General features: G+C 35.6%; 1 protein-coding gene across 8 annotated transcripts in view; it reads left to right on the forward strand.

Annotated features, from left to right (window-relative positions):
• Window positions 1-27459, forward strand: part of NFIB (nuclear factor I/B) — a 246666-nt gene that overhangs the window by 16211 nt on the left and 202996 nt on the right. For 7 of the 8 annotated variants that reach the window (XM_008579231.1, XM_008579235.1, XM_008579236.1 and 4 more), the window contains exon 2: window positions 3162-3693. In XM_008579231.1, coding sequence (XP_008577453.1) covers window positions 3162-3693 — 532 coding nt within the window. Of the gene's footprint in view, window positions 1-2775; window positions 2791-3161; window positions 3694-27459 lie in introns of those variants that run through there. The other variant, XM_008579232.1, reaches the window with a different exon arrangement.

The following is a 27459-nucleotide window of genomic DNA, read 5'->3' on the forward strand; positions in this document are numbered from 1 at the left end:
CACCTTCGTTTAGAGATGTTAGATCTTAAACCACTTATATGCTTTGATTAAAATATTTTTTTTTGGTAATTGTTTAGTGTTATTGTAATAATCCATTAGTTTAGACATTTGAATACTTTAATCACTTTTTTATTGATGAGACAGTTACTATGCTCCATATTCATGTCACTCACTATCATTAAGAATATGAGTATATTCTTAAATACTCAGCATTAGAAAACAATCACATTTGGGAGATGACATTTAGGCATGTTAATGCAGAAATGTTTGTGACTTATGGCAAATTTCTACTTATAGTCATTTTTGGGGGATATGTCCCCTTGTCAAATAAGTGTTTCATTTGAAAGGAATCCACAGAATAGTGAAGCACTGAAAGGTAAGGCAAATTGGTGGCCTGAGAAAGTTTGCTACTTTTATTTATCAATTTAAAAAAAAGTATATTTTAAAACTATTTGGCACAATTGACAAGGGCAACCTTTAAAAATAATGCATTTTCTAAGAATTTTCAAATTCAACCTTCAAAATTGCATTCTGTTTTTTAAAGATAATTTATTAAAATTTTGAGATTTGTTACATGATAGATGATGTTTATGCTCAAACAAATTTAATCAAAACTATGTTTGATGTCTTTATGAGAAAATGAAATGTCACTGAACATAGTACTTAAGGAAGTACTTAAGTGTTACTGCATTGCTTAATATCTGTTAAAATAATATTGCATTTAAAAAAGCATAGCAAAGGTAAAGTGAGTGAGACAAAGCTCCCATTTCCCCATGTACTCTTTACATTCTCAAGTTTTTAGTTTATGAGTACATATATCCATGTTTTTTAGTTATATCCATAGATCATAGTGAAAGTCAGATTATAGGAAGTGAGTTCCCAAAGCATGTTTAAGTCCACATTTCCCTGAGCAGTCTTTCCTTTTGCATAGTATTTCTAAGGGGGATAAACAAAGTTTTTGTAGTTACAGTGAAAGCTAAAAGCATGGCATCAGAAACTGTATGGAGATAGGGAGGTCTTATCATGGGCTGTGGTTGCTGTGAGCAGGGCTGCCTTCCCACACAAAGAACAGATTGTGGTTTAACTCTTTCCATGGCCTAGTTTAATGTGCTTGCATAGTAACCGAATTGTTCAAATCTCTGCTGGAAACTACTGATCGGTTTAATGATTTCCTCTATGGCATTTGGTTATGCCTCATACTGTGATGTAATCATCTGCATTCCGTATTGTCATAAAATTTGATTCATACTTATTCTGCTATAGGAAAATTTTATGGCAATATGTTAGAACACTTGACAACTATGTTATTGATTGGATGGGTCATATACCTTTTCCGTATCTGAACTGCAAACTGCTAATGTGTTGCAGTCTTTAGCATTAAAACTTTGAATTTCATCCTAAAAATGCATTCATAGCTATATGGGATTTTTTGGACACCTTCTTTGTTAGAGTGTTATTAGTTGTACTTTCATCATCTTTACCTAATGGAATTAGTCAGTCTGGTGGTTAAATAGAAGTTATTCCACATAGTTCAGGGTGACTAACACAAGTATATAAATTATAACTTGGGATACACTCAGAGAAAGTTAATTTGTGGTTGGGATGACAATATAGTCAATGTGATCAGAAAAGTGTTCGCAGTGGAAGTTCTCATTTGCTTTAGATCTCGGCTTGATGCATACGTACAGTGGTGCACGCACAGAACATTAAGCTCTTTCTTCAAACAGTAAGAGGCCTAAGCTTATAAGGCAGGTTTTTCTTTAGTCAGGAAGTAATCAAACACTGCTTGCATTGGGAAATAATTTGAAATATCTGTAGATAAAGATTATCTGCCACTCTTTATTCCTTCCCTGCCCCTTAGAAAAGGGTGAAACAGGCAGGAAAAATGCAGGAGCCTAAAGGTTAACCACTTAATTCAAAAGACAGGTACTATATAATCTGTATACATGCGGATTCACAAGCACATGCATATGTGCACCCACTGTCCTGTCCAAGAATTCATTTACGTGGCAAATGAATTGTATGGATTCCACAAAAGCAGTGACTGACTATCATCAGTGCACTCACTCCTGGTGTCACCCTGCCACAGTTTACAGAGACACAAAGAATCTAAAGTTGGTGCCAAGTTGCCATTTTTCATTGTTCACCTCAGATTGATTTTTAAGGAGTTTAGAATAATTGCCATACTCATGTGATCGGTTAACAAATTAACTGACTCTGTGGGGCTTCATATTCTATACAAAAGCTGTTAGAAGAACACTCATGTAATTTTTGTTTTCAACTTTAAAAACTTCTATTAGGAATGCAAGAGTGTGTCTGTGAGAGAGCAGGAGTGTGTGTGTGTGTGTGTGTGTGTGTGTGTGTTGGGATCTGGCGTTGGTGGTGAGGGGAGAGAATGCAGTGCCCAAAGTATGGAAACCTTCTGTTCAGGACACTGATACGACAAGCTGTGTCCTTTGCCCACTTTCCCTCACTGTATACCGGTTTCTCTAGTTACCACTCTTGGAATGGTGCTGTTTCAGTGTTGGAATGTTGGACGTTTGATAAGAAAATGGATCAAGTTTAATGGCGCATGCTCTTTGTGCCACCAGCAGCCTCTTGCTGAGAGCATGCTCCAAAAGCGGGAACTGTGTGGCATTACACTGAGCATCTATATGCTTTGTGTTTCTGTGCCACAGAGAAGAGAAATGAACTGTGGCATCGCTCCTGCCTTTTGAACAGCTCTGCACCGATTAAACAACAACAACATCAACAACAACAAAAATAACTCACTGTGTTCTTTGTAAAATGGTACTGCATAGTGTTAGTTGGTCAATCAAATGTTTAAATATTAAATTAGGTGCCAAGCACCTTGGTTACATATGTTTTAAAGAATATAGAATGCATGGCATTGGGGTGGAAATGAGGGGGATGAGACGAGTGGAAATATAAAATATAAACCTTATTTTCTTTGTAGGAGGGAGAATCTATCTGTGAATTTTGGTGGAAAGGGGGCAGCTTGGCATTCTTTATTTTCTTCTTGTCCTGCTATTTTGATAATTTTAAATAAGAAAGCAATGTTATTTTCATGCATACTTTTTTGTACTGAATTTGTGGTCTTGTTTTTTGAGCTGAAATTAAACTGATTATGCATACCTTCCTTCTCCCCTCATTTTCCACAGGATGAATTTCACCCATTCATCGAGGCACTTCTTCCACATGTCCGTGCAATTGCCTATACTTGGTTCAACCTGCAGGCTCGAAAACGCAAGTACTTTAAAAAGCATGAGAAGCGAATGTCAAAGGATGAAGAAAGAGCAGTCAAAGATGAGCTTCTCAGTGAAAAGCCTGAAATCAAACAGAAGTGGGCATCCAGGCTCCTGGCCAAACTGCGCAAAGATATCCGCCAGGAGTACCGAGAGGACTTTGTGCTTACCGTGACTGGCAAGAAGCACCCGTGCTGTGTCTTATCCAATCCCGACCAGAAGGGTAAGATTAGGAGAATCGACTGCCTGCGACAGGCAGACAAAGTCTGGCGTCTGGATCTAGTCATGGTGATCCTGTTCAAAGGCATCCCCTTGGAAAGTACCGATGGAGAGCGGCTCATGAAATCCCCACATTGCACAAACCCAGCACTTTGTGTCCAGCCACATCATATCACAGTATCAGTTAAGGAGCTTGATTTGTTTTTGGCATACTACGTGCAGGAGCAAGGTAGGAGCAGATTGTTCTTTTCTTCTAGCACGGCAAACATTGCCCACAAACCTCCGTATGTGGAATATTTGGCTTGGGTTAGATGGTCCTTGAGGCCCCTAGATCTTCTCCACCCTCACTGGGTACAGTGGTGTGCCCACATCCACTCACATGTCCACTGCCATGTGTGAGCCATGTAAATAGACACGAAGTTTCATACCTGGATAGGCTTGGATATTTAAAGATCACAAAGAGATGCATTTTCAAGTGTCCTTGAAAGAATATACTTTTTCAAAGACACAGTATTCTAAAAAATATAGTTTATTACACTTCACTTTCTGTCCTAGGCTACATTTCTTGCATGTATTCGTCTTTTCCTGATTTAAAAATGTAACATTATTTATGAATAGTCAGACTGCTCTTTAATAATCTTTGTATTAGCCTCTTCATTAATGAGATAAAGAAAGTTTGTTCATGAATTTGGTGCTATTGTGCTGAAAATAGAATGAACATTTACTGTAACAAAATGTTTAAGGTAGCCAGTAGATCAAGATTTAATTTTAATATTTCTATCAACGCCTACTTTTGATTGTTCCGTATTCACTATAGATTAAGTGGAATTTAGTTCTTTTTAAAATAATTTATAATATCTTCCCAGAATGACTTAGGAACACTTACGATCGTTAGTTTACTTGAATGTAAATTCATAAAACTTACTGAGGAGGAAAGTTGCATCTGTCCTTACAGAACATTACAGAACAAAAACATAAAGTGGACTGGTTACACTGGTTTAAAATAAATCTCAAAAAGAATGCAGAAATTGCATACCATACCTATTTTTAAAAAAATACTCGGTACAAAGAGTGGTATAAATGTTGCCTGAATAATTCAAAATAGATAATGTTGTTGATGAGTATTTTTTGAGTTAATAAAATATGTTTCTTTATCATTTTTGTTTTCTTAATATATTTTCCTTAAGTAGGTGAGAATTTCTTTGCTTGAAATAAATGTGTCAGAATATAGATGTCCTTGCTTAGCAACAATCCATTGTAGTAAAACATCATTTAAAAAAGCAGCATACCTTAAGTGGACTGAAGTTTGAGCTGCCACAGATGATGGGTGGGTCATTTCCAATCTTGGCCTGGTGGGAGGGAAAATGGCCTGCAGATAGCCAGGTGGCAGATGGTTATCTGATATTTGTTATATAAATGTGGGATTTAATAAATTGCTTTGAACTTTATTATCATCCAAAAAAGTAAAATATCAAAATTGCTCTTTTGACTCGGGAATCTAGGTGCTTACTATGTGCTTTTTGTCTTCATATTTCTTTCATATAGTTTTAGAGATATGCTTAAATGTCATTCTAAATTTTTACTGTGATTTTAAATAATGGTGTTGGACATTGCACATTTGGAAATACTACGTTTTCTTTAAAAAAATGAAATATGAATTTACTATTTTTACGCACTTAGGAATTAAAGTCTGAATAATGATGGTTTGGGAAAATATATTTTCATCCTATGTGTCATAAAATAAAAGCTTATTAACACATGACACTTAATTTGATTGACATCTGTCTAGGAGGTGACGTTTTAAGGTGGGCTGTATACATGTGTTGAAATGACTGTAAATGTGTTGTAACTGTGTTGTGAAAGTTAAGACTGGAAGTAAAGTTTTAAAAAGTGGGTCATGTAACTTTTTAGTTCAGAGAGGGACAATTTGCAACCACTTCACTGTTGCTCACATTTTAACTTGCTTGAAGGCTAATCCTTGAGGTGGGCATGCACGCACATTTACTCCTGGGGCAGGCAGCCAACTCCCTTAGTTTTGATGAACTGACAATAAAGAACATATCCTTTGGATTTGTGAAGATAGATTGAAAAAAAAAATGCATTAAATGCCTTCTACATTGCACTATTGGTCATGATAATAATAAAGTTTTAAGCAATTTTTGGAGACTATATTTTCAGATAAAACAATGATGTTGTTGTTGTTTTCACCATCTCTATTGTAAGAACCTTTTATAATTTTACCCTGTGCATCTATTTTGTATCCTCTGCTACCTGCCAGTGCCTCATCTCATCTCAACATCTGTTGGCTCTTTCTTTGAAAATGTCACATCAGGATGCTTTTGTGTTTTCTCTTTTTCAAAATTTATATCTTTTTCTTTGTCAAGTATGGGTTAATTATGTCATTTCGCAGTGCAATTGATTTAAAAAGGCAGGTTTTAAAAGATAAGTCTGTAGTCAATCAGAGGGCTGCGTATCTCACGTTGTGACTTTTTATTTCTCCTCTAAGTACATGAAAACCCACTTAAGTCTGTTTTATAAATCTGGGAAAGAAATATAAAGAAAAACATAAAAGAAAAATCAGAAAAGAAAAATGTGATGTTTACAATAGAATGAGCAACAAAATTACCTTTCCCTCCTTTTTTCTCTCTCTCCCTACTCTAAATGACTGGGGAAAAAACATGAGAAAGAACAGAGAGTATGCCAAAGATGGTTGCCACTGGCACCAGGATTGGCATCAGACCCTCTTTGTTTAGCTCAGGATGCCTGTGATTTGTTAGTTGGCATCCGCATTGCAGTGTGGAGTGATGTTACAATATATTGACAATTTCCAGATCTAGAAATGTCAATAGTCCTCTTGGTTATTTATACAAGATCACATACTGCATCTCTTCTGGAGTATGAAATAAAGACCAATATATAATAAAGTTCCATTGTTGACCAACTTCTTATACTTTTCTTTTTCCCTCTTTCTCTTTTGGTTCAACCCACACTTTTTTCTTCTTCATGGCCAGCAGCCTCATCTTTCCTGAAATGTGGAAAGAGTTATTAGATCTTTGACACAAGCTATAGTGCTACATCTGCATCTGATACGGTTTTGGGAAAATTTTATGCATTTTGAAATTATTTTTGATATATAGTTCAGTAGAGTTTTGCATCACATGGCTGCAAGGCAGTATTTTCTGTAAAGCTAAATCTCTTTGTTATTCAGCTTCCTTTATGCATATAGTCTGGTTGACCGCAATTTAGTCCATTTTACTGTTTCTTTACATTAGCAAAGGGTCATGTTCAATGTAGTTGTTTATAAGACTATATGTCCTCTTCACTTTCCTTAAAATATATACATCATTTGGGAGTAGCTGCATTTAAATCCATAAAATCATTTGACGTTATTGATTCAGAGGGCTGCGCTTCGGCTGTTTCGTTGCTACAAGAACCGCCATTTTGTTTGTGAAGTGCCAGGCGAGGGGGAAAAAAAAGGCAGACACTGTGTTTGATGCCAATAATGGTTGCCAGTGGCACCGAGGTTGGCATCAGACCCTCTTTGTCTAGTTGCTGAATGCCTTTGATTCGTTGGTTGGCATCCGCATTGCAGTGGGCACACTGGAAAGTTTTTGACAATCCCTGAATGAAAGCTGCTTGCTTGTTTGCTGCAGCAAACCATAGCTAATATAAAACCCTTCCTTTTTTTTTTTTTTTTAGTTTTTTGTTTTTTTTTTTTTTTTTAGTTTTTTGTTTTTTTTTTTTTTTTTAGTTTTTTGTTTTTTTTTTTTTTTTTAGTTTTTTGTTTTTTTTTTTTTTTTTAGTTTTTTGTTTTTTTTTTTTTTTTTAGTTTTTTGTTTTTTTTTTTTTTTTTAGTTTTTTGTTTTTTTTTTTTTTTTTTTTTTTTTTTTTTTTTTTTTAAAGATTGTGTCAGATTAGGGGAAAAATAGCTCTAAAGTGGTCTCCGTTTTCCCAAAGATATTAAAGATGTCCAATGATTCTTGGGCAGGTGGTACCTATTCCCCATATTGTCTTTGTTATTGCATTCATGAAAGCAAAGCAAAACAAAACCAAAAAAAACCAGGCAAGCCTTGCACAGCACACCTTCCTGGGACATAAATGTTCTATAGGACACAGCATGTACCATCCCAATGTGTGGATCACAAGCAGAATGCAGTGATAGGTAGTGCATTCATTATGACTGACTATTGCTTTCAATCACTGCTGATTTCTTAGCAATTTCCAGTTTCCACACTTCCAAATTTTATAGAACATGTCGAGAGAACCTTTTTGTCTCTCAAGTTAGTAGTGTGTAACAGTGTAAATGTTTTTAAAAAATAAAAAACCCTAATGAGAATACCTTTGTGTCAAGGTCTGATATAAACCAGTCATTTCTGAATTTCTTAATTCTGCATCAAAATGTTGTCAGATTCTCAGTGCAATATTCTGCATACCAGGAAAACCAACCAAAAGGCTAAAATAATTTTGGTTGAAGGTTCCTACATAGTTAGTATTAATATTGCTTTCCGGTTAACCACTATTATCTCGTTAATTAATAAGAAGGATTAGCAGTTCTACCCAAAGGGCTTCACAGAAGGAAATCTGGCCTATGGGAGGCCTTGAGTCGCCAGACTGTGTCCTGTCTGAAGGGGAAAAAAGGCGGGGGTAGTGAGGGGACTGGGCTTTCTCTGAGGCAGGGGAGGATTTTGAAAAAGAAAGAGGTCACAACACACCAAGAAGTTTAAAGATCTCAAGAGATAGTAACTGTTGCCACAAATTTAACATTAGATTAGAGTTTAAACTAAGTCAGCCTAGCTGATTTTTGGACTGTACTTTGCACTCTCATTAAACATGTTTTGGAGTGCTAAAGAAGAGTCCAGAAACCTCACTGCTCTAATTAAAAATTATAAGTTTCCTTTAGTCTTGTTGAACCCTTAAAATTGGGATCCATTATTAGATGCAACTTTTGTCATTTTTATTGTCAAATATTATAATAATTGAAGTACATTTTGAAGTTGTGAAAAATGTGACTTATTTGTAGAGGAAGTTTTAATCTTTGTTACTGTTTTTGAAATAGAATCCTTCCTGGTTGTTACATATCATTAGTAAGGAAACAAATGCTAAGAATGATTTTCTTCCTTTAGTTACTGAGTTTCAGAAGGCTTTTGGGTAACAATTATTTCTTTATAGAAAGCTTAAGCAGATAATTGTTCACAAGTTGACAACGTATTTTAACATTTTAATAAATTTCACTTCATTTGCAGGTATTTTCCATTATGGGGAAAAATAAGCTTTCATAATTTGCTAAAATGAGGCTGCTCTCTAGTATGGTTTGGTGTGCTTGCATTGGAGATGCTCAGAGAGCATAAAGTTTATGTGTGTTTGAGTTAGGAGCACATGGTTAAGTTTTCCCATCTCGCATCCTGTCCTTGACTGAACTCATGAACCCTAGTGCACATTTGTTTGCATTCTGGCTCATACACAATTCACAAGATAAAGAAGGGCTCTTACTGGCATGTCTTACTCCTAGGCTTAATGAGACCTTTGTGGGAACATATATTGTAAGATAAGAACTCAGCAATTTTCTCACTGATAAGAAGGAAACATAGTCTAAGGGGCCAGAAGAAGTTCGCCCTCTCTGCCATGATGTCCCTGCAACAAGATATTTTTGCCAGACAATTTGAGAGTTAAACTCTGAGGCCGAGTTGCCAGCTGGGAAAGCTTGGCATCTGTGTTCTGATATGGCAAACTAAGCTCTTGCATTGCTGTTAATATGATCTCGTTTTTCAAACAGAAAGGATAGAGAGAGAGAACACAGCACTACAAATTTTGTAAAAAAAAGTTTTATTTAGATTATGTATTTGGATTTGCAAATGTAGTGCACTATGTCTCTTCTGTTGTAAAATAACTCCATATGTGAAAGAGCCCAAATAATGTTCATTGTTAGGAATAATGGTAATTTGGGGGAAGTGTGCATTACAGTGACAGAGGAGACATTGGTCGGGTCTCTGAGGAATGGCTTCCTGACAGACACAGTTACAGCGTGTGTGCCTGGTGACTTAAAGCTGGGCAGGAGCCATTTAGAAAGGCCACCTATTACCACTGCTTTAGTTCTTTGAAGTTTCTGTTTTCTCAAGTGGTACATAGGAAGCCCAAACAGAAGTAATATAGATTTGTAATAGATTTGGTAGGATTTAAAAAATTTACTTACTTGTTTTTTCCTAAATTTGGAATTTAGAAGGAAGGTGCCAAAAGGAAATTAAAGTTTTAATCCTCCATTCACTTTTTCCTTTTGATTTTGGCACTATAATTTGAAACAGCAATCCAAGATATCCAACTTGGTAAGGTCTTTCTCCTCATAAGCTTTTACTCTGTGAGATTAAGCTGAAAAACTAGACCAGTAAGGCTTTAAAAAAGTGTTTGTTTTATGACACTCTTGCCATGTCTGCTGACCAGATAGAATTACAGCACCTGAAGAGGGAGGGACCCAGTGGGAGACTGAGTCAGAATCCTCTGGAATTCTTAAAAATGGAGATAAATTAGTTTTCATTTCTGTCATCCCAGTGGCTTACATGATAACTGACTTATAATCAGAGGAATAATTATTGCTTTGTTTGATGCTTAAGGTTTGCAGAGAGTGAAAAGAGTATATGAAGCACTTATTAAAATAGGCACCTATTAAATATCGGAAAACTATGGGCAAAAGCAAGGGTGATCTTTTGCTCTGAAACTAGCTTTTGGGTAAACATTTCTCTTCAGTTTATGAGCAAATAGCATTTTCTAGTTTGAGGTTAATGAAGGTAGAACTTGTGAGACTTGGGGACTTTTTCTGTGTAGATGCTACAACGGAGCAAATGATTAGCTAACATAATGTTCAAAGCCAGTTTTCCAACCTTTTCCCCTCCATCCTTGTGGAGGAGGAATAATTTTAGAAATCTCAAGGACTAGTGGTTATGCGATCGGAAATTTGAGTTATTACAGCCACATGCCTCAGCGCCAAGCATAGCAAGAAGAGACGCTTCCTCTTGATCATGCCCATTTTTCTGTGGCAGCGTGGTATACTGTCTCATTTTAAAGTAAATTTTTAGGTCCTTGAACTCTAATTATGTGATGTGGTTAATTTAGCCAAATTCGGTTGTTAGGATTTGGCATAGAGAATAAATCATCAAACTGCAGAGAACTTGTGAAAACTAAGTGCATGTAGTTAGGAGGGAGTCTGTGGGATTAGTCTGTATTAGACTGAACGTTACAGGATGTGAGACTAATAGGACTTGAATGGTTAGGCTTTTTGGTTGTTATATTATTCAGAAAATTGGAAGAAATGGCTACCAATTAACCAATGAGGTGGAAAGACCTTGGAGCTGAATTGAAGGCCACACATATTAAAAAAAAAAACCTCAAAATTTAAATAAAGTAATGTTCTAAGATGGGAAAGCACACTATTCATGTGCATAAATATATTGTTTATAATATAACACTTAGATTCACTTATTCTCTCTGTATATGATGATAGTTTAAATGGGACAGCATTGATGAATCACAGACAAATTAAAGAACTCTGAATAAGGGCTATATAATTGAAAATATGGGGTGATGGATGAAGTAATTTTGCTAGCTGAAAGTTGCCTGGAGGTTGTATATTTCAGAATGCCATTTTAAGGCAGTTCAGAGCATGTAGTAAGTTATTGATGAAGCACAAATCAGTTGAAAATGAAATTTGCTTAAACAAGTGCAAAATAAAATAAGAATTGCCTTTGAGAAAAAAAAATCTTTCATGCTAAATACATGCAGTTGTAAAGTTCTGGTTAGTTTCAACTCCATTTCTCAAAATAGAAAATTAAATAAATAGCATTCTTTGAATTTTAAAATATGTATATCTCATAAAACTATATAAAAGCATTTAACAAACATCAGTTAACATTAAGTGACACTAATATGTATTCTGATTCTGAATAAAGGTGAAGATTTCTTCAAAAACCTGATTTTTCACACTCACATTGAAAAAAATTACATGGGGAAATATATTGGTGTTAACAGGGAATGGTAGAGCTTAGGACTAAAATCTAATCATGAGCACAGATGTTAAGAAAAGGTTATTTGAAATAGGGTGTATTCTGTGATTCATGTGAGTGGGGATTACATTTATGCCTATGTTCATAACATGAGTATGTCAATATGAAGTCTATACCCCTCTATTAGTGAATTCTAAAGTGTGAAAAATGTTCTTGCTTAGGACAACTTGTATTTTATTATTCTGACATCTGTAGTTTCTGGATGGATTACCTTAAATTTGCTATGCTATGTTAAAAGCCTTGTTTTATGAGGTCGGTCTCAGCTTCTGGCCTTGGTGTCAGGAACCCTGCTACGTGATGCAACTTGCCTTGTTAGGTTTAATTGACCAAAGCTGATGTGTTAAAACAATTCATTTGTGCTGTAAGTTATGCCCTGGCTAAGTTGCTACCTGAATCCCTTGACCTTGACTTGTCTGGGTCATGAAATGGCTGCAAGCTGTTTGACCTTTCTATTGTGTAGTAATGTCACTGTTTCCTCTTACTCTTTTATGGTAATAGCTGACAAAAAGGCCCCAGCCCTTACTTTACACACCAGTGGATTCAAGGCGTCCCTCTGCAGTAGCTACATCTTCTGTTTGACATGGTCTGGCTGTAGAAATGACTTTCTTTTGTTTGCCGATAGTGATGGGAACAGATTTGCAGCCTTCCTTGCTACAGGAGGGTGGGGGATAGTATTCTGGCATTTGGAGGGGTTTGGATTTATTCTTAGACTTTCAGTTTCTGTGTTTTATGGTGATGCATATCACAATTTCCTTTTCCCCACTCTTTTGAGGTTGACTTTTGAGCTTTTTATTTTTATGGTTTCCTTAATAATTGCTTTTCAATGTTTTCAGCTGTTACAACAAAAATATTTTATCATCATTATAGGGGGTAAAAGTGGTAAATTTAGTTATGCTTTTGGTTACCAATGTGTACGTCCTAAAACCACTCTTTTAAACTTACTCAAAAAATCTTTGTCCAGTACTGGAAAAGTCTGTATACTAAACATGTAAAAACATGCAATTTTTTTAAAACATGAAAGTAATGTAATTTTATGTATACCATCTTGCAATTTATATTATAGTTTTAAGGGAAACCTATTCTCTGTGACTTATGTAGCTAAATTTCGTGACTTAGTAGAGAACTTTTAGTAAATATGAAGATTTTATTTCTGTGGGGACTTTTGCCAGCATGTAAAATTAACTTTTTATTTTAATGAATATAAAAGCTGTTTTTTCTACTCTTCATGATAACCTAATATACAAAAATAGAGAATTTTACCTCCGTTCTCTTCTGAAGCAGTGAAATAATTTTATTTTTAAAATATTGGAAATGCCTTCTAAAATGTTAAAAAACAGATATTTTTATCCTACCAAACTTTTCTTTGCCAAATATGACATTATAGTTCATGATTTTTCCTATATTTGCCAGGTTAAATATTTGAAATCCAAGCTGTTACTTTTTATTTTTAAATTATTAGAGGAAAAAAGGAAGTTTAAGTTAGAATGTACATTTTCTTACTTGTATGTCGCATACTGTTTATACATGTGTGTGGATACACTGACAGATGAGAGACAATGTGCTGCAGGCACTAGCACCTTAGAAAAAAGCACCAGATTTTTGTATTCTCCTTTAAAAATATCTGAAAATAGCAGGTGAAAGGCTTTCTTTCCTTTTCTTTCTTTTCTTTTCCTGTTTTAGTTGTTTTAAACCATTTGTCCCCCCCCAGAAATGTTACAGAAAAAAGGAATTTAAATGCTTTTCAGAATTAATCATGTTGATAATCCAGCAGCCTAAGGGTCAGAGGAGGAAGGGCCAGTGAAAAGCACTGAGTCTGATATTGTTCAGTAGCTCCAGTTTTTCTCTCCTCTTCTATAAAAACCAGTCTAGAGTAGGAAACATCTCTCTTGCCTTTCTGCTCATTCATTGGCATCCCCAGTGGTAGTCCAATATGGAGTCAGATTTGGATGTGGTTATTGGGCTCATGGGTCATCTGGCAGTAGGACTGTGGTATGAGAACAGCAACCAGCCTCTGAGGATGTAAAAATGTCTACAAGTTTCTTCAGACATCTGCCTTAGTTTCTCCATCGAAAGACTTTTAAAGTGATCTCAACTGTTGAGTTAGAGAGGTTAAGTTCCTGGACCGTGGACAGTTGGTGGGTACTGATGTGTGTATGTGTGTCTGTGTGTGTCATGGGAAATTGAGAAGGAGAAGTGAAGTTAGAAAAAAAAGAGAGGTAGAGATTAGATCATGCAGGAATTAAGGATAGCTTATCCTTAGACTGAAGAGTAAATAACATGTGATTTAAAAGCATTCTGTCATCCTTTGAATTTGGGGTTGCTTTTGGAGTTGAGCAGATCTCACTTCCTCCTGCCTAGTTTTTGTAAGGCACAGAAAATGTCTTATTTAGTTCAAGATGCTATAGCTGAATAACATAAACTGTGTGGCTCACAAACACCAAAATTTGTTCTCACAGTTCTGGAGACTTGAAGTCCAAGATTTGGGTGCCAGCCTGGTTAGGTTCTGGTGAGGGCCATGTTTTGGGCTGCAGACTGCTGGCTTCTTCTTGTAATCTCACACAGCAGAAAAAAGAGTGAGAGAGCTCTCTAGGGTTTCTTTTATAAGGGAACTAATCCCATTATAAGGGCTTCACCCTCATGACCTAATTATCTTCCAAAGGCCCCACCTCCTAATACCATCACATTGGCAGTTGGGATTTCAAGCATACAATTTTTTTTTTTTTTTTCCGTGTCCGGCATCAGATTGCAACCCTCAGTGTCGCCCCCCCCGTACCGGACCGAGACCGGCAACGGGATCGCAACCCTTGGCGCCGCTCCCGCGCCTCGCTCAGCCAGTGAGCGGGACATACAATTTTTTTTTTTTTTTTCCGTGTCCGGCATCAGATCACAACCCTCAGTGTCGCCCCCCCCGTACCGGACCGAGACCGGCAACGGGATCGCAACCCTTGGCGCCGCTCCCGTGCCTCGCTCAGCCAGTGAGCGGGAACCGGTCCGTATGTGGGATCCGAACCCTCGGGCGGGAGCGCCGCCGCGCTTCCCAAGCGGCGCACTATCCAGTGCGTCACCGGGCTGGCCCTCAACATACAAATTTTGAAGGAACACAAACATTTTAGTCCATGCATAGAATCTGGCATTTTGGGTTCTGGCCTGCATCCATCTTGTGACCTTGGCCAAGTCACTTAAGCTCCATGTGCTTTGATTTTCTGTTTTGTCAAATGGGGATTAAAATGCCTACTTCACAGGGCTGTTTTAGGACTAAGTGAAATAATTCATGTAAGTGAAAGCAATAATGTTAATAATAGCTGTTATGCCTATATATGAAGGAACATAGCATAATCTAGACTTCCAGAGAAACTATCTAGTAGTGAACAGAAGGAATAATTGGGTGTTGAGGGAAGAGGCCATCAATTAGTTTATATATATCTCAGGTGATAAGACATTCAAAGGGAAAATGAAAGTCCTGATCAGAGTGGTGTGTATGAATACTAGTGAAAACTCTGAGTGTAGGCATGTGAAGTTAGCTAGTTGTCTATAGTTTTAAAACCCATTTAAATTAGAATTCCTGTACAGTTTTAGAAATCTTTTATCTCAGATTTACTAGAGAATAAATTTCTTGATTAACGTAGTCATATTTGAAAGGAAGGAATAGAATTATTTTTATTAGTGGCTCTCTGAATGAATAATCAACTTTGGTGTTGAATAAAGGGTGTCCTAGCAGGCACTTGTAATTCATTGCATTCCAAAAAAAGTGTAAAACTTTTGTGTACAAAAAAATTGCATTGTCAACATTTGGGAGAACTACACTTACGTTTTAGATTTGTTTGGACAGAAATGATGCTGATGTGGCCAGACTGGATTGTTCTTAAAAGAGAGCAAGCTGCTGGTTTTTAGACTGTTTTTAATCCTGAAGTTTCTTGTCTGAAAATGACCCTTAAAGTGATTTTACTTTTACTAAGAACAACTGGAAGCCAAGTGGGAAATGGTTAAAACATTTACGTCTTACCAAACTGTGATTTGGGATCACAGTGTTTGACTTAAATGGCTCTGGTTGGTTGGATATGTGAGGTCATGGAGCCAACATTTGTGGTCCTGGGTCCTTAGTGCTGGTGTTTGGTTCTTCATGGCCAGTGGATTACAACCCTCACTCTGCACAGCAGGTTTGGCAAGTGGAGAGATTAGACCATATCCACAATCCATACTGGAGAAATACTTTAAGTCACATGTCACATTGATGCCTTGTAAAAAAGCATCATATTCTTATATGAAGCACTTTAAAATAATGTTTATCATTGGGGTTCTAGCCAGCAGTTAATAGGAAAAGTTATTTCACTGTTTGTCCATTAGTTAAAGGGTAACCAGGGTGTGCAGAAAGCAATTTCAGAACATTGATTAGCTTGTTTAGATTCTGGCACATACTTTTTAATAATCTGTGGCATGCCTTTTCTTTTGGAGAACATTCTGGTGTTTAGTTGCTATTCTGTTCATGGCATACACAAAAGTCAAAAAGCATTCAAACAAAGCATGAAACAAAGTACATTCAAAAAATTTTAACATATGTAAACTGGATTGCTGTTGAGTGCAGAAAGATTTGGTATTATATATTCCCAATGAATTTGAAAAGCTTTGCTTACACTTATGATTTAAAGTTGGTGTTAACCTAAAATGGGAGCATATACATGATTCTTAAAATACTGGTTGCCTTTTATGCCTCTCAGAGATGCTTATATATTTCTTTATTCCTGATGGTAAAGCATCAATATTTTAAGATATGACTTATAGTTATCATGTAACAATTTCTGTTCTACTTACAGTCTCCAAATAAGAGAAAAGCAGCTTATAGTAATATGAGGATCACTGGTCTTACAATAATTAAATAGACTTGTTATACTACATTAATCCCTTTTGGAACATTTGGAATGACTTCTTAGTACTAACAAACACAGCATTAGGGCCTACAATTAATCTGCTTTTTGCATCCAACATTTGTATAATATAAAACATGTGTATAGAGAAACATATTTCAGGTTTAAGATGAGTTCATGGGAGGACAAAATGAAATTATATTGGACTATTGAGCAATATGAATATAATTCCAAATACTGATAAAATATGGAATTCATTTAGAATCAGCATAGGTAAATAAATTGTTTTTAGTAAGTTTTTGGTTTTTGGTGAATACCATGTTTGGGCTTTCATAATTACTTTTCCCCTGAGACGCATGTTTTGTACTTGACACACCAGATATGTGCAATATGAAATAGAAGTATTTGTCCAGTCTAACATTCAGGAGGTTGTGGTAACACCTTGTGAGCTTATGGCTCTTGGTGTCTGTCTTTGATACAGCTACTTATTAATGCCAGAGAATTGAAGTAGACCTAGTGTTAAAGTCTGGTCCAACTTGTTCTTCACTTCATAGAAATGGTTTAAGTTAATGATAGATTCTGCATTTGTTGTTCAAAAGGCATCATTACAGATTTGTTAAAGGGACTTCTGAGTTAGGATTATGTTTACATCTCCTGTTGTAGAAGCCCCATGAGGCATAATTTCCTCTTCAGTATATGTTCCTTTATTGTTGTTGAGTTTTTCACACCCGGGGATATGAATTCAATCTTGGGTGTTCCAGTTACAGAGAAAATATTTTGTGAAGGATGAAGTATTAATCAATTCTAGGAGAGACTGCATGTGTATGTACAGAGTACTATGGAAATGCTGAGAGTATTGAGTGGTTTGCAGCCATTTTAGACCATGTGCCTGGGACCAGCTAACACATTGTCGGGGAGAAACATGATGTAGCAACAATATTAGATCATGCAAATGAGACTACTGAATAGTAATAGTTATGGGCAATATTTTGGAAAACACTGATTAGTGACCGTTTTATTACAGCAAATGTATGTATCAAGTCCCCAGATTTCATTGTAATGCACTGAAAACAGATGTCAAAGTGTCCCAAACAGAATTTCATGGTTAATCTACATATTGCATGGAAAGTACAAACAAACCATTTAGAATTCTGTTATTTAATCCTTTTAGAAGGAATGAAAATATACAATTTAGATTTACTCCATTCTTTCTTTTAATTTCAGTTTTTGTTTTCTAGGGGCTGATGATAAATTATTTTTTTGTTTGTTATTTTCTTAAGATGCATATGGGAGAAGAAATATCTGCATATGGACATGATTTTACTACATGTACTTTGAACTGTAAGTTTCTGAACATAAGGTCTTTGCATAAAAAAAGAAAAATTGGGCTCTAAATTATTTAGTGGCCTGGTAATGGAATTACCTTCTTCTATTCCTTTGTTTACTGACATGGAATTTCACTCTATACCACATAGTGATTGAAGCAGCTTGCTGAAGTGGAAGAAAAAAAATGGTAGCCCTACTGCTTGTAAGTGCCTGGGAGACTTTGGTTCTCCCAGTGGCTCAGTTTCTCTGTCTGTAAGGTGAGAATTGGCCTAGAGGACATTCACTATCCCTCTTAGTGCTGGCTTCCTAGGAATTTGGCTGCTGGTTACGTTGGCAGAGGTACGATTTCCTTCATATTAAGCAATATTTAATGAAGTTTAGCATACTCTTGCTAAATTTGGGGTTTTAATATTTTTTTTATTAAAGAGAAATAGAAAATGTGTAACCTGACTCTTGAGTAACATTTTCTTGTTGCTCAATTCAAAGTCCAATAGTCAAATCATTTGGTTCACTGTAGATAGTTTGCTTTTAATAAAGAGGTATTTAACTCATAGAATTTTAGAGCTGGGAAAATCCCTGGAGATCTTCTCACTTTACAATTTAGAATAATGAGTCTAAGAAAGGCCCAATGCTACCTTGGTTGTTTGTGTTAGTTTTATTGCTACAGGGGCAAAAAATAAGCATAAATAAGCATAAATTGTGAAAAGTGTTCTTTTGTGAAACATAGCAGCAAACTTTTTGAAGGAACATAGAAGAAAAATTATGAGTAAACATCATATATTATTATTTGTAATTTGAAATAAATTGATTAAAGAGTTCAGTTTTTTTTTTTTAAATACCTTTTCATAGTAAGCATTCTAATGAAGTCAAACGATAGCCGTGGTCTTCATGAAAATGACCGTCTTTCTCTTTTTCCAGTGGATAGCACACACACAAATACCTTTTCATAGTAAGCATTCTAATGAAGTCAAATGATAGCCGTGGTCTTCATGAAAATGACCGTCTTTCTCTTTTTCCAGTGGATAGCACACACACTAAATTACAGTCAACTAATATTATGGATTTGATAGTGGTTGGAAAACAGAAAGGACCCATTAAAAATGTACTGCCAGATTTCCAGTAACATAAAAGGTCATGTTTAAGATTGGTTGTAAGAAAAACTTTCTTTACTGCAAAGTCAGATATTTAAAGAAAAGTGGGAGCTGGTTTAGGTTCTGCTTCCAGATGTCTACAGTTTTCAGGTTAGTCTGATAATTACTATGTCTCCATTTTCCATTGTGTGGCATATATCTGTCATCTCAGTTAAAGAAAATTTTGTTTTTAAAAAAAGTTTTAAACATCTCTTTTATTTAAGAGATGTTTCTGAGAATTTTTTCATACTTTAAGTTTTAGAAAACAAAACTTATTACATTCACAAAGGGAATTCAATTTCAAAAAAGAAACCTTCAGTGAATCTCTTTGTTAAGGTAAGAATTCTTTGCTAACATGAATGATTTCTCTGTAATTCATGTTTTCTGAGTGTCCTGTAATATGCTTATGTATATCAAGGCACTCTGGAATGCAGCAGAGATTGATAAATTGAAGCAGAGATATTAGCCGTATTAGAAAAAATGTAATATAGCTACTTCCAGTAGCTAATTTCTAGTTTGATGGTTTATGGGGAAAGTTTGAAAGCATGTTTTTAAAGCAAAATTGTAGATGGAAAAATAGATGAGTAAAAGATGTATACTATGTGAGTGCATGAAACCAACATCCATGGAAATGTTATGGGAGCACACTATAAAGTAGATAGTATATATTTGTAGAATGAACATATGAATGAATATAAATTATTTCAACTGAATGTAGAACGTTAGAGGCAAATCAGATTACTGTTACTGAGGTAATACAAGGAAAGTTTCTCAGACTGGGGAATTCTGCTTTTTACTGAGACTTGTTTTCTGTCTTTTGTATCGGCACTGGTGATTGGTCACTCTTTTAGAAATGCCATCCCCGGGCCGGCCCGGTGGCACACTGGATAAGTGCGCCGCTTGGGAAGCGCGGCGGCGCTCCCGCCCGAGGGTTCGGATCCCACATACAGACCGGTTCCCGCTCACTGGCTGAGCGAGGCGCGGGAGCGACACCGAGGGTTGCAATCCCGTTGCCGGTCCCCGGTCTGGTACGGGGGCAACACTGAGGGTTGCGATCCGTTGCCGGACATGGAAAAAGAAAAAAAAAAAAAAAAAAAAAATGTTTAAATGTAAAAAAAAAACCAACCCATAAAATTGATAAAATATGCTAATTTCATATTATACAGTAAATAGGACTATTCTAATTACTAATTTTCTGAAAATATTTTTGACAAAATAGCTTAACATTTGATAGGGCGTATGAATCCATTATAACACCTCTTTCTGTGGGCACAGGCTTCCCCTGGCCAATTAATTCTGAGAAATAACTAGAAAAACATTATTACGACGGAATGAGTAAAATAAAACCATATGAAATATTGTGTCCAAATGCAATAGAGCATATTTTGGAATCATGGTGTGAGTTTAAATGTTTGTTTTATGCTATTCGCTGTGTGGTTCAGTATGTAGGTTATATTTTCTAAGATCAGTTTCCTGAGCTCTGAAGTGGGTATGTACTTTATTTGGCAGTTGTGAGGGTAAAATGAGAAAATGCTTGTGAAATGCTTAGCACCACACCTATTATATTGTAGGTGGGCAAAAGAATGTTTGTAGTTATTACTCTGACTTTCAATCAGGAACAAGCACAGTGCCTGCACATAGTAGGTACTCAGTACTCATTTGTTTAATAAATGAATGCTCACCATCTTTCTCTGAGCATTCCAGAAGACCTGGTCTCTCTTTTGTGTGGAAGAGCATTAAGTTAAGGACAATGCTATGCTTAAAGGGGGAAGAAAAAATATTAAATTTGGCAAATTTTCAAATATTGTTGTTCTGTGGCAAAGATTCAAATATTGTACTTACTATGTAACGTCTCAAAATTCATCTCTAGGGCCGGCCCGGTGGCGCACTCGGTAGAGGGCGGCGCTTGGGAGCGTGGTGGCGCTCCCACCGAGGGTTCGGATCCCATATAGAGACTGGTCCGCTCACTGGTTGAGCGCAGTGCGGGCACAACACCGAGGGTTGCGATCCCGTTACCGGTCATGAAAAAAAACAAAAAAAAAGAAAAAAAAAAAAAATTCATCTCTAAAGTGAATGGTGTAGGAGCACAGCAAATCACAATGCCCTTCGGTATTTGTGGGTGACTAAGGAAATAGACTTTCCTAGTAACATAATGACATGCTGGATTCCTGTATAACTTTCATGTTAGAAACCAGTATACTCTACTACTATCCATTTTTCATAAGGCCTTTCATTTGAGTTATAAGAAAATCCAAGACATAAACATAATTGGAAACAAAAGTGAACATACCGGAATTGTTGCCTAGCAGAGAGTACTCGAGGCAATGGTATTTATTTATGCAAGAAACCAAGACTTTAAAATCCTAAACATTTTCATGGGCATGAATGGTAATATATTTATTTTTTCCTTTATGTCTTACATAGCACTGATTATTGTTTGGAAGAAATTAGCTGAATATTTATGTGCAAGATGATTCTCTGAAGGATAATTTCGACTTGTTTTGTTTTATTCATTAAAAATGTTACATCATTTAAAAAACCATTTCATTGATAATGTATTTTAAGTACCTAAAGAATTTTGATGTTGGGAACATTTCCTTAGTAGTCACTGGATAATAATCCTTATCTTGTTGTTATTCATTTTATTAGTCATTCGATTTTCCAAAGTGTGTGTGTATGTATATATATGATATTAATGCTTTTATTTTGGTATGTGCTTAATATGATTCCATATAAAGTATATTTAAGGAAGTAGGCATTTGTGAACTTATTAGGATTTTGAATTTATTAAGATTTTACTATTTGAGCATTTGGTATAAAAGTGGAAAATGGTTGAGAAATGCATTTATGGAATTAGGAGTGCTGTACTGAGCATTATTTTTTCAATATTTTAAGGAGTTAGAAAAAAAAATAGTGAAAACATTGATGACCTCGCCCAAGTAATTTACAAGTAGAAAAGAGAGCATAATGGTCACTTGCAGTGTTTATGAGAAACAAAAATGCCAAAGACAGTGGAACAAGTATACAGCTAACTAACGATCTCACCAACTGCTATATGTAGTTAGATTTCCTGAGCTTTCTGGGAGGAGACCCTGTGGGACTGCAATGGAAAGGTCAGAGAGGAGGTGAATCTTAAGCAGAGTTTTCTCAGGGGTTATATTACAAAGACAAAACAAAACAAAATGAAACAGATAACCAAATATCTACTTCTTATATAAATGGACTGTGTTTGAAAATGATGTATACTGTACTGAGAATATTTTTGTTTTTGTTTTGGTGGCAAACTTGATGTTTTGTTCAAAAAATTCTTTGGTTAAAAGAACCTAATAGGTAATTTTAACTCAGATGCTAAAATACTGAGCACTAAATGGCTTTGATTGATTAATCTCTCTTTTTTTAGTTATTAGATAGTAACACTGAATTCTAATATCAAAATTATTCGTATATATAGCTTAGCTCTTAGATATCAGTGTATATCCTTACATACATTGTTTAAAATTTTTTTATAAAGTGTCTTTTTTAGTAACTTTAGTATTTTAATTGTATTTATAATTTTGAACAGGAAATGTTAATATATATTCGTCATGTGTAGATAATTTGTTTTAAGGTATTTTGTAATTGAGAAGATAATTCTATGGGCAGTTACAAATCTATAGGAAGTTACAAATCTAGAAAGCAGAATATTTTGAAAAAGATGCTTTATTTAAAATATATTCTGAAGTTAGCTGAATTCAGGTTTGGGTCCAGTTTACATGATGATGATGATGATGATGATGATGATGATGATGATGATGACTTTAAAAATCAAGCATGGCTTCTCAACTCAGTAGAAAAAAAATAGTTGTTTGTGATGAGGTATGTTTTATTGCCAGACTAAAGTATCTGATCTGATGCAAATTTATACTTTTGTTGCTAAAAGCAATGGGCTAATATAGTGACACACCCAACAATAAAACAACACCCGACTTTATATATTGAATTTTCCTAATATATTGTGCTCTCTGTAAGTGATACCTGTTCCAGAATAGAGTGTTTTCTTATAGATAATAATAGGTAACAGAAAAAAATATGAAATGAAAACTATGGTTATCCTATATTTTAGCTCTTTTAAAGCAGCTTTCAATCTTTTAAGATTACAAAATGTAACACTTAAAGATAGAATTGAACTTAGTGGGTGAAATTCTCAGTTCCTCGGTGCTTCTCCCCACCCTGCACCCCACTCTTCACCCTCACACCAACCTAATGAAAAGTGATTGTAAATTCTTACAGGGCAGCAATCAGATTTCTCACTTTTATACTTCTCCTTACTCTTCATAACGGGATATGAAGTGAGTTTTGTTGATTGTGTAGTTGAATGTCGATTATGATGTGCATATCTAGCAAGATCATGATCACTGAAATTTAAAAAGAAATCTGTCTCACTTTGCCACTTTACGATGGCATTTTGAAGCTGTTCTTTCATCCATAAACAAGCTGTTTAATCATTCAACAAATATTCACTGAGCACCTACTATGTATCAGGCACTGTGCCAGGTGCTAGACTTACAATTACAGAAGATAGACATTTTACTAATTTTATAGTAGCAAAAGGCAATTTAAGAAGAATTATCTGATTTTTACTGTTCTTTTTTTCTTAACTGAAAAGTATTACCATTAAGTGCTTGATAAATACTTTCTGAAAAGTATAATGGTAATGATTATACAAACATCATCTGAAGCAGATGACTTATAAAAACTTGTGAAAATTTCTGAGAAAATAGTGAGATCATGAGAATAGATTATTCTAGTGAACAAATATAATTTTTTCATCTGTATGACAGAAAATATTTTTGTAGGGTGTATATGGTAGTAACAAGCATGTTGTGTGACATCTTGTAGCCTGTAGCTTTTCTTTCAGGAAATTGGAAAATACCAGGATGCGTTTCAGGGCTCTGCCCTTGCTCCTAACTGGAGCAATTGCACTGGGCTTTGAGCCGCATTAGCACCATCCCAGGCAGAAGGGAGAGTATCAGGAACTGTAGCAAAGCTTGGAGGAATAGTAAGTATATGTCAGGCTTTGTGATGACGACTGCATTTAATGGAATTAATAGAAGAATAGAATGTGGCATTGGGGTCCACCTAATAATTTCTCTAACTTCTCAGACATCCGCAGATTTATTGCAGGTTTGCAGTTAACAAGTCAGTCTGGTGTTGCACTGTCACGGGAGGAAGGAATTAGGAATGTGCAGAGTTGGAACTTGCTGAAAGGAGCATGGAAACAGCGTCAAAAGTTGGGAATCAGGAATACTGAGTCTGAAACCCTGTTTTTATCATTGTTAGCAGTTTGACTTTCAGCAAGTGCTTTGAAGTCCCAGAAGGTCCATTTCTTTTTGTGTAAAATGGAGATAATACCAATTTTAAAAGCTTTTTGTGAGGGCTAAATGAGTTAATGACTTGGAAAAGACCAATGCTCAGTAGATAACTTGAATGAAGGTGGGTAGGATTTTCTAGGCTGTGGTGGTTTCCCCCATATGGGTGTTGCTATTTAGTGTATAGTTGTTCAACTAACATTTAATGAGCATTTGCTATGTACCCAGCATTGTTTGGAGAGTAACCTGTGTGACTCACTTAAGTGAGTATGAGGATTAATCCTCAGTAACCATATGAAGTAGATACTTTACTGTCTTTTCACAAACGAGAACTTTGAGCTGGTTAAATGACAGAGCTCCAGTTAGAACCCATGCAGTTTGTCTCTGGAGCTGTGTCTTAACCCTGTTTCTAGAGGGTGAAATTACTCTATCCATAGTAGGGAAAAGGAACGAAAGAAAATGTTGTATAGTAAGGGATAATCTCTGCATATGAAATAAATAAACATTTTACTTATTCACACATTTTACAAAAGACTGAAATGATCGTTTGTTTTATGTTTGATTTGTAAGTTCTTTCTTCTGATTTTGATTTATTAATTCTGATATACAAAGTGAAGTTATTGTGACTTCTGAGCTAATTTTTCTCCTAAACTAAGCATTCTTTCCCATTTGTTGTTTCCCCCTATCCTATTATGCTTTTGTATGAGACTTTGAAATTGGATGTGTTTATTGTGCAGGCCACAAAGGATGCACGGGGAAAATTAAACATCCTTAAAGAGAGGATTAAGCAAGCCAAGAGCCATACATAATAATCCATCTCTTCAAGAATAGGCATCATGGCCTTTATGATTGATTTGTGATAAAAATCCTTCCGTTCCCATCACACCATGCTAAATTAATGGTTTTCCTTACTAGTCTTAGAGTAATTTTTTCTTCTATTCTTCTTATTTGTTTGAAAAGTTGTGATTTTTCCCCCAGGTTTATTGACATCTGTGTATACCTGAGTAAATGTGCTCTGGGCTCTTTCTAAGAGTTTTCTGAAAGAAAATAGGTATATGAATGAATGATACGTATTTTGATTTCCATAATAATTTCTTCGTTGAATCTTTCTAAACAGTCAATTTTAATTAAAAACTACTTTCAAATTTTGGGTTCTTGTTTTGTGGATTATTTAGATCATAAGTTATGAGATTTGTAAATCATCCTAGGGTTTGCAGGACAGAAATTCCCCAACCCCTTATTCCTGTACATTTCATTCACTTTTTGGTTTAAGGGATTGATTATCTTCTTAAATAAGATGATGAATCATAGTGAGAAAGATAGCATGATAGAAGGATCCAGAAACGACCCCCCTTTTTTCTTTAGGAAAAGATAACCTCTTAATAATACCATTTTATTATTTTGGTAGTAATAGTAGTAATAATACAGTAAAAAATCACGACAGCATGTTGAGAATTCCTAGATGCTTCCTGAATTATTTAATATAATCATTACAGTTACCTAAAGAACTGGGTGGTATAATTATTATTTAATATATGAAGAAAATGAAATTAAGTATGTTGAATAAATTTCCGGTCGGACAGCTAGTAAGTGACAGAGTCAGGATTTGAATCCATGACTGCTCCTCTCCCAACTTATTTTCCCAACCTCGCTACCACTACTTCCCCATTTAAAAGCCTGTTCTCCAACCTTCCCCAATAAAATGATTTTTCTTGTTTTTAAAGAAGCATCTTTTCTGCATCTTCAAGGATATAAATTGCGTTTTATAATAAGGTGTGTCTGTGAAGCAGAGATCAAGAGCTTTCCAAATTTTACTGTGGTCCTACCTAGAGGAAGAGATCATTGTGTGGTTTTTATTGATCAGTCTACTGTAAATGTTTCTTCTTTCTTCCTGCCTGGATGTGTGTTGGTTTGTCCCACAGACACACAGACACTGCTGCTCTGTCTGTCAGTGAGCAACAAGCAGCAAAGCTTTCTCTGGTGTTCCTGGATGCTGATATGGAACATTTAAACATATTTACTTTACGTATCTGCCTCCAAACGTGAACATAGGTATTTTTTTTCTTCCTATTTTGTTTCCTTTCGGAGATGCTTTATTTAAAAAAAAAAAAAAATGAAGGCCCAAGCTGAATCAACTTGAGTTTATGTAGCACTGAACATGATCAGGATTGCACTTGCCCTGAATGAGGAGTCCATTGTCCTCAAAGACATTGTGTTAAAGCCCTTAACTATGAACTTTTAGTCAAGATGCTAGACTTGCCAGTTACACAGAAACTATTCTGTCCAGGCTGGAATGTGGCAGTTACAACAGGGGAACTTTGATCCCCAAGATAAAATGGGTACAGACTCTAGTACACTGCTGAGTTTATCACAGTGTTAATTTGTACAGTTTCTCTCAATTTAACATAAATTCTTTAAACTTGTGTTCAGTGAGTGGTGTGATAATATAAAATATGAGCATTTTGTTAGGAAACTTTTAAGAATAGCTGATGCAACTCGTTCCCCAAGACCCCCTTGTCAAGAATGACTGTGATATCCAGTTATGTCAGTTTTCTTTTACAATATGTGCCAAATTTAATCACTGGATATGAAATTTATGTGGTTATTTATTTAATCTTTTAACTATGTCAAAATTGTCTTAACTGGACTAGCTCTAAGATTACGGTAACAATAATAGCCGTAGCATGTAATATTTACTAAGCACTTACTATACTCCAGGCACTGTGTTATGTGCTTTACATATCGTGTCTCATTTAATCCTCACAACTAACTTTTGTGGAAGCCATCATTATCATCATCATTATCTTCTTGTTAGAAAGAAAAGTACTCAGGGAAAGAAAGATTCAGTCATTACCCAAGTTCATACAGAATGGGTAAGAGGAGGAACAGGGATTTGAACCCAGGTATTCAGGCTCAGGAACCCTGTTCAGGAGCTCACCTGGCTATCTGGCCTGACTTGGCACCTCATTAGTCCAGTGGTTTTGGGCAAGTCAGACCAACTTCAGGAATCTATTGTCTGATCTATAAAAAATGTCAAATACTCTTGCCTTCCTGATCAAGTTATTAAGAAGACCAAATAAGAAAAGCTCATAAAAAAGACAAACTACATACACTTTTAAGAAATATGCAGATATATGAGATTATTTTAATGGCATTAAAGCATTCTAAAGATCATGTTTACATATTGCCATTTCTATGAATAATCTCATTAAAAAGTTACATAGCTTATAAATTGGACTTTTACAAAGTGGGTCACCACATACAGTATAACATTATTT

This window comes from Galeopterus variegatus, unplaced genomic scaffold (assembly GCF_000696425.1).
Source record: "Galeopterus variegatus unplaced genomic scaffold, G_variegatus-3.0.2 Scaffold1840, whole genome shotgun sequence".
Lineage (NCBI taxonomy): Eukaryota > Metazoa > Chordata > Mammalia > Dermoptera > Cynocephalidae > Galeopterus > Galeopterus variegatus.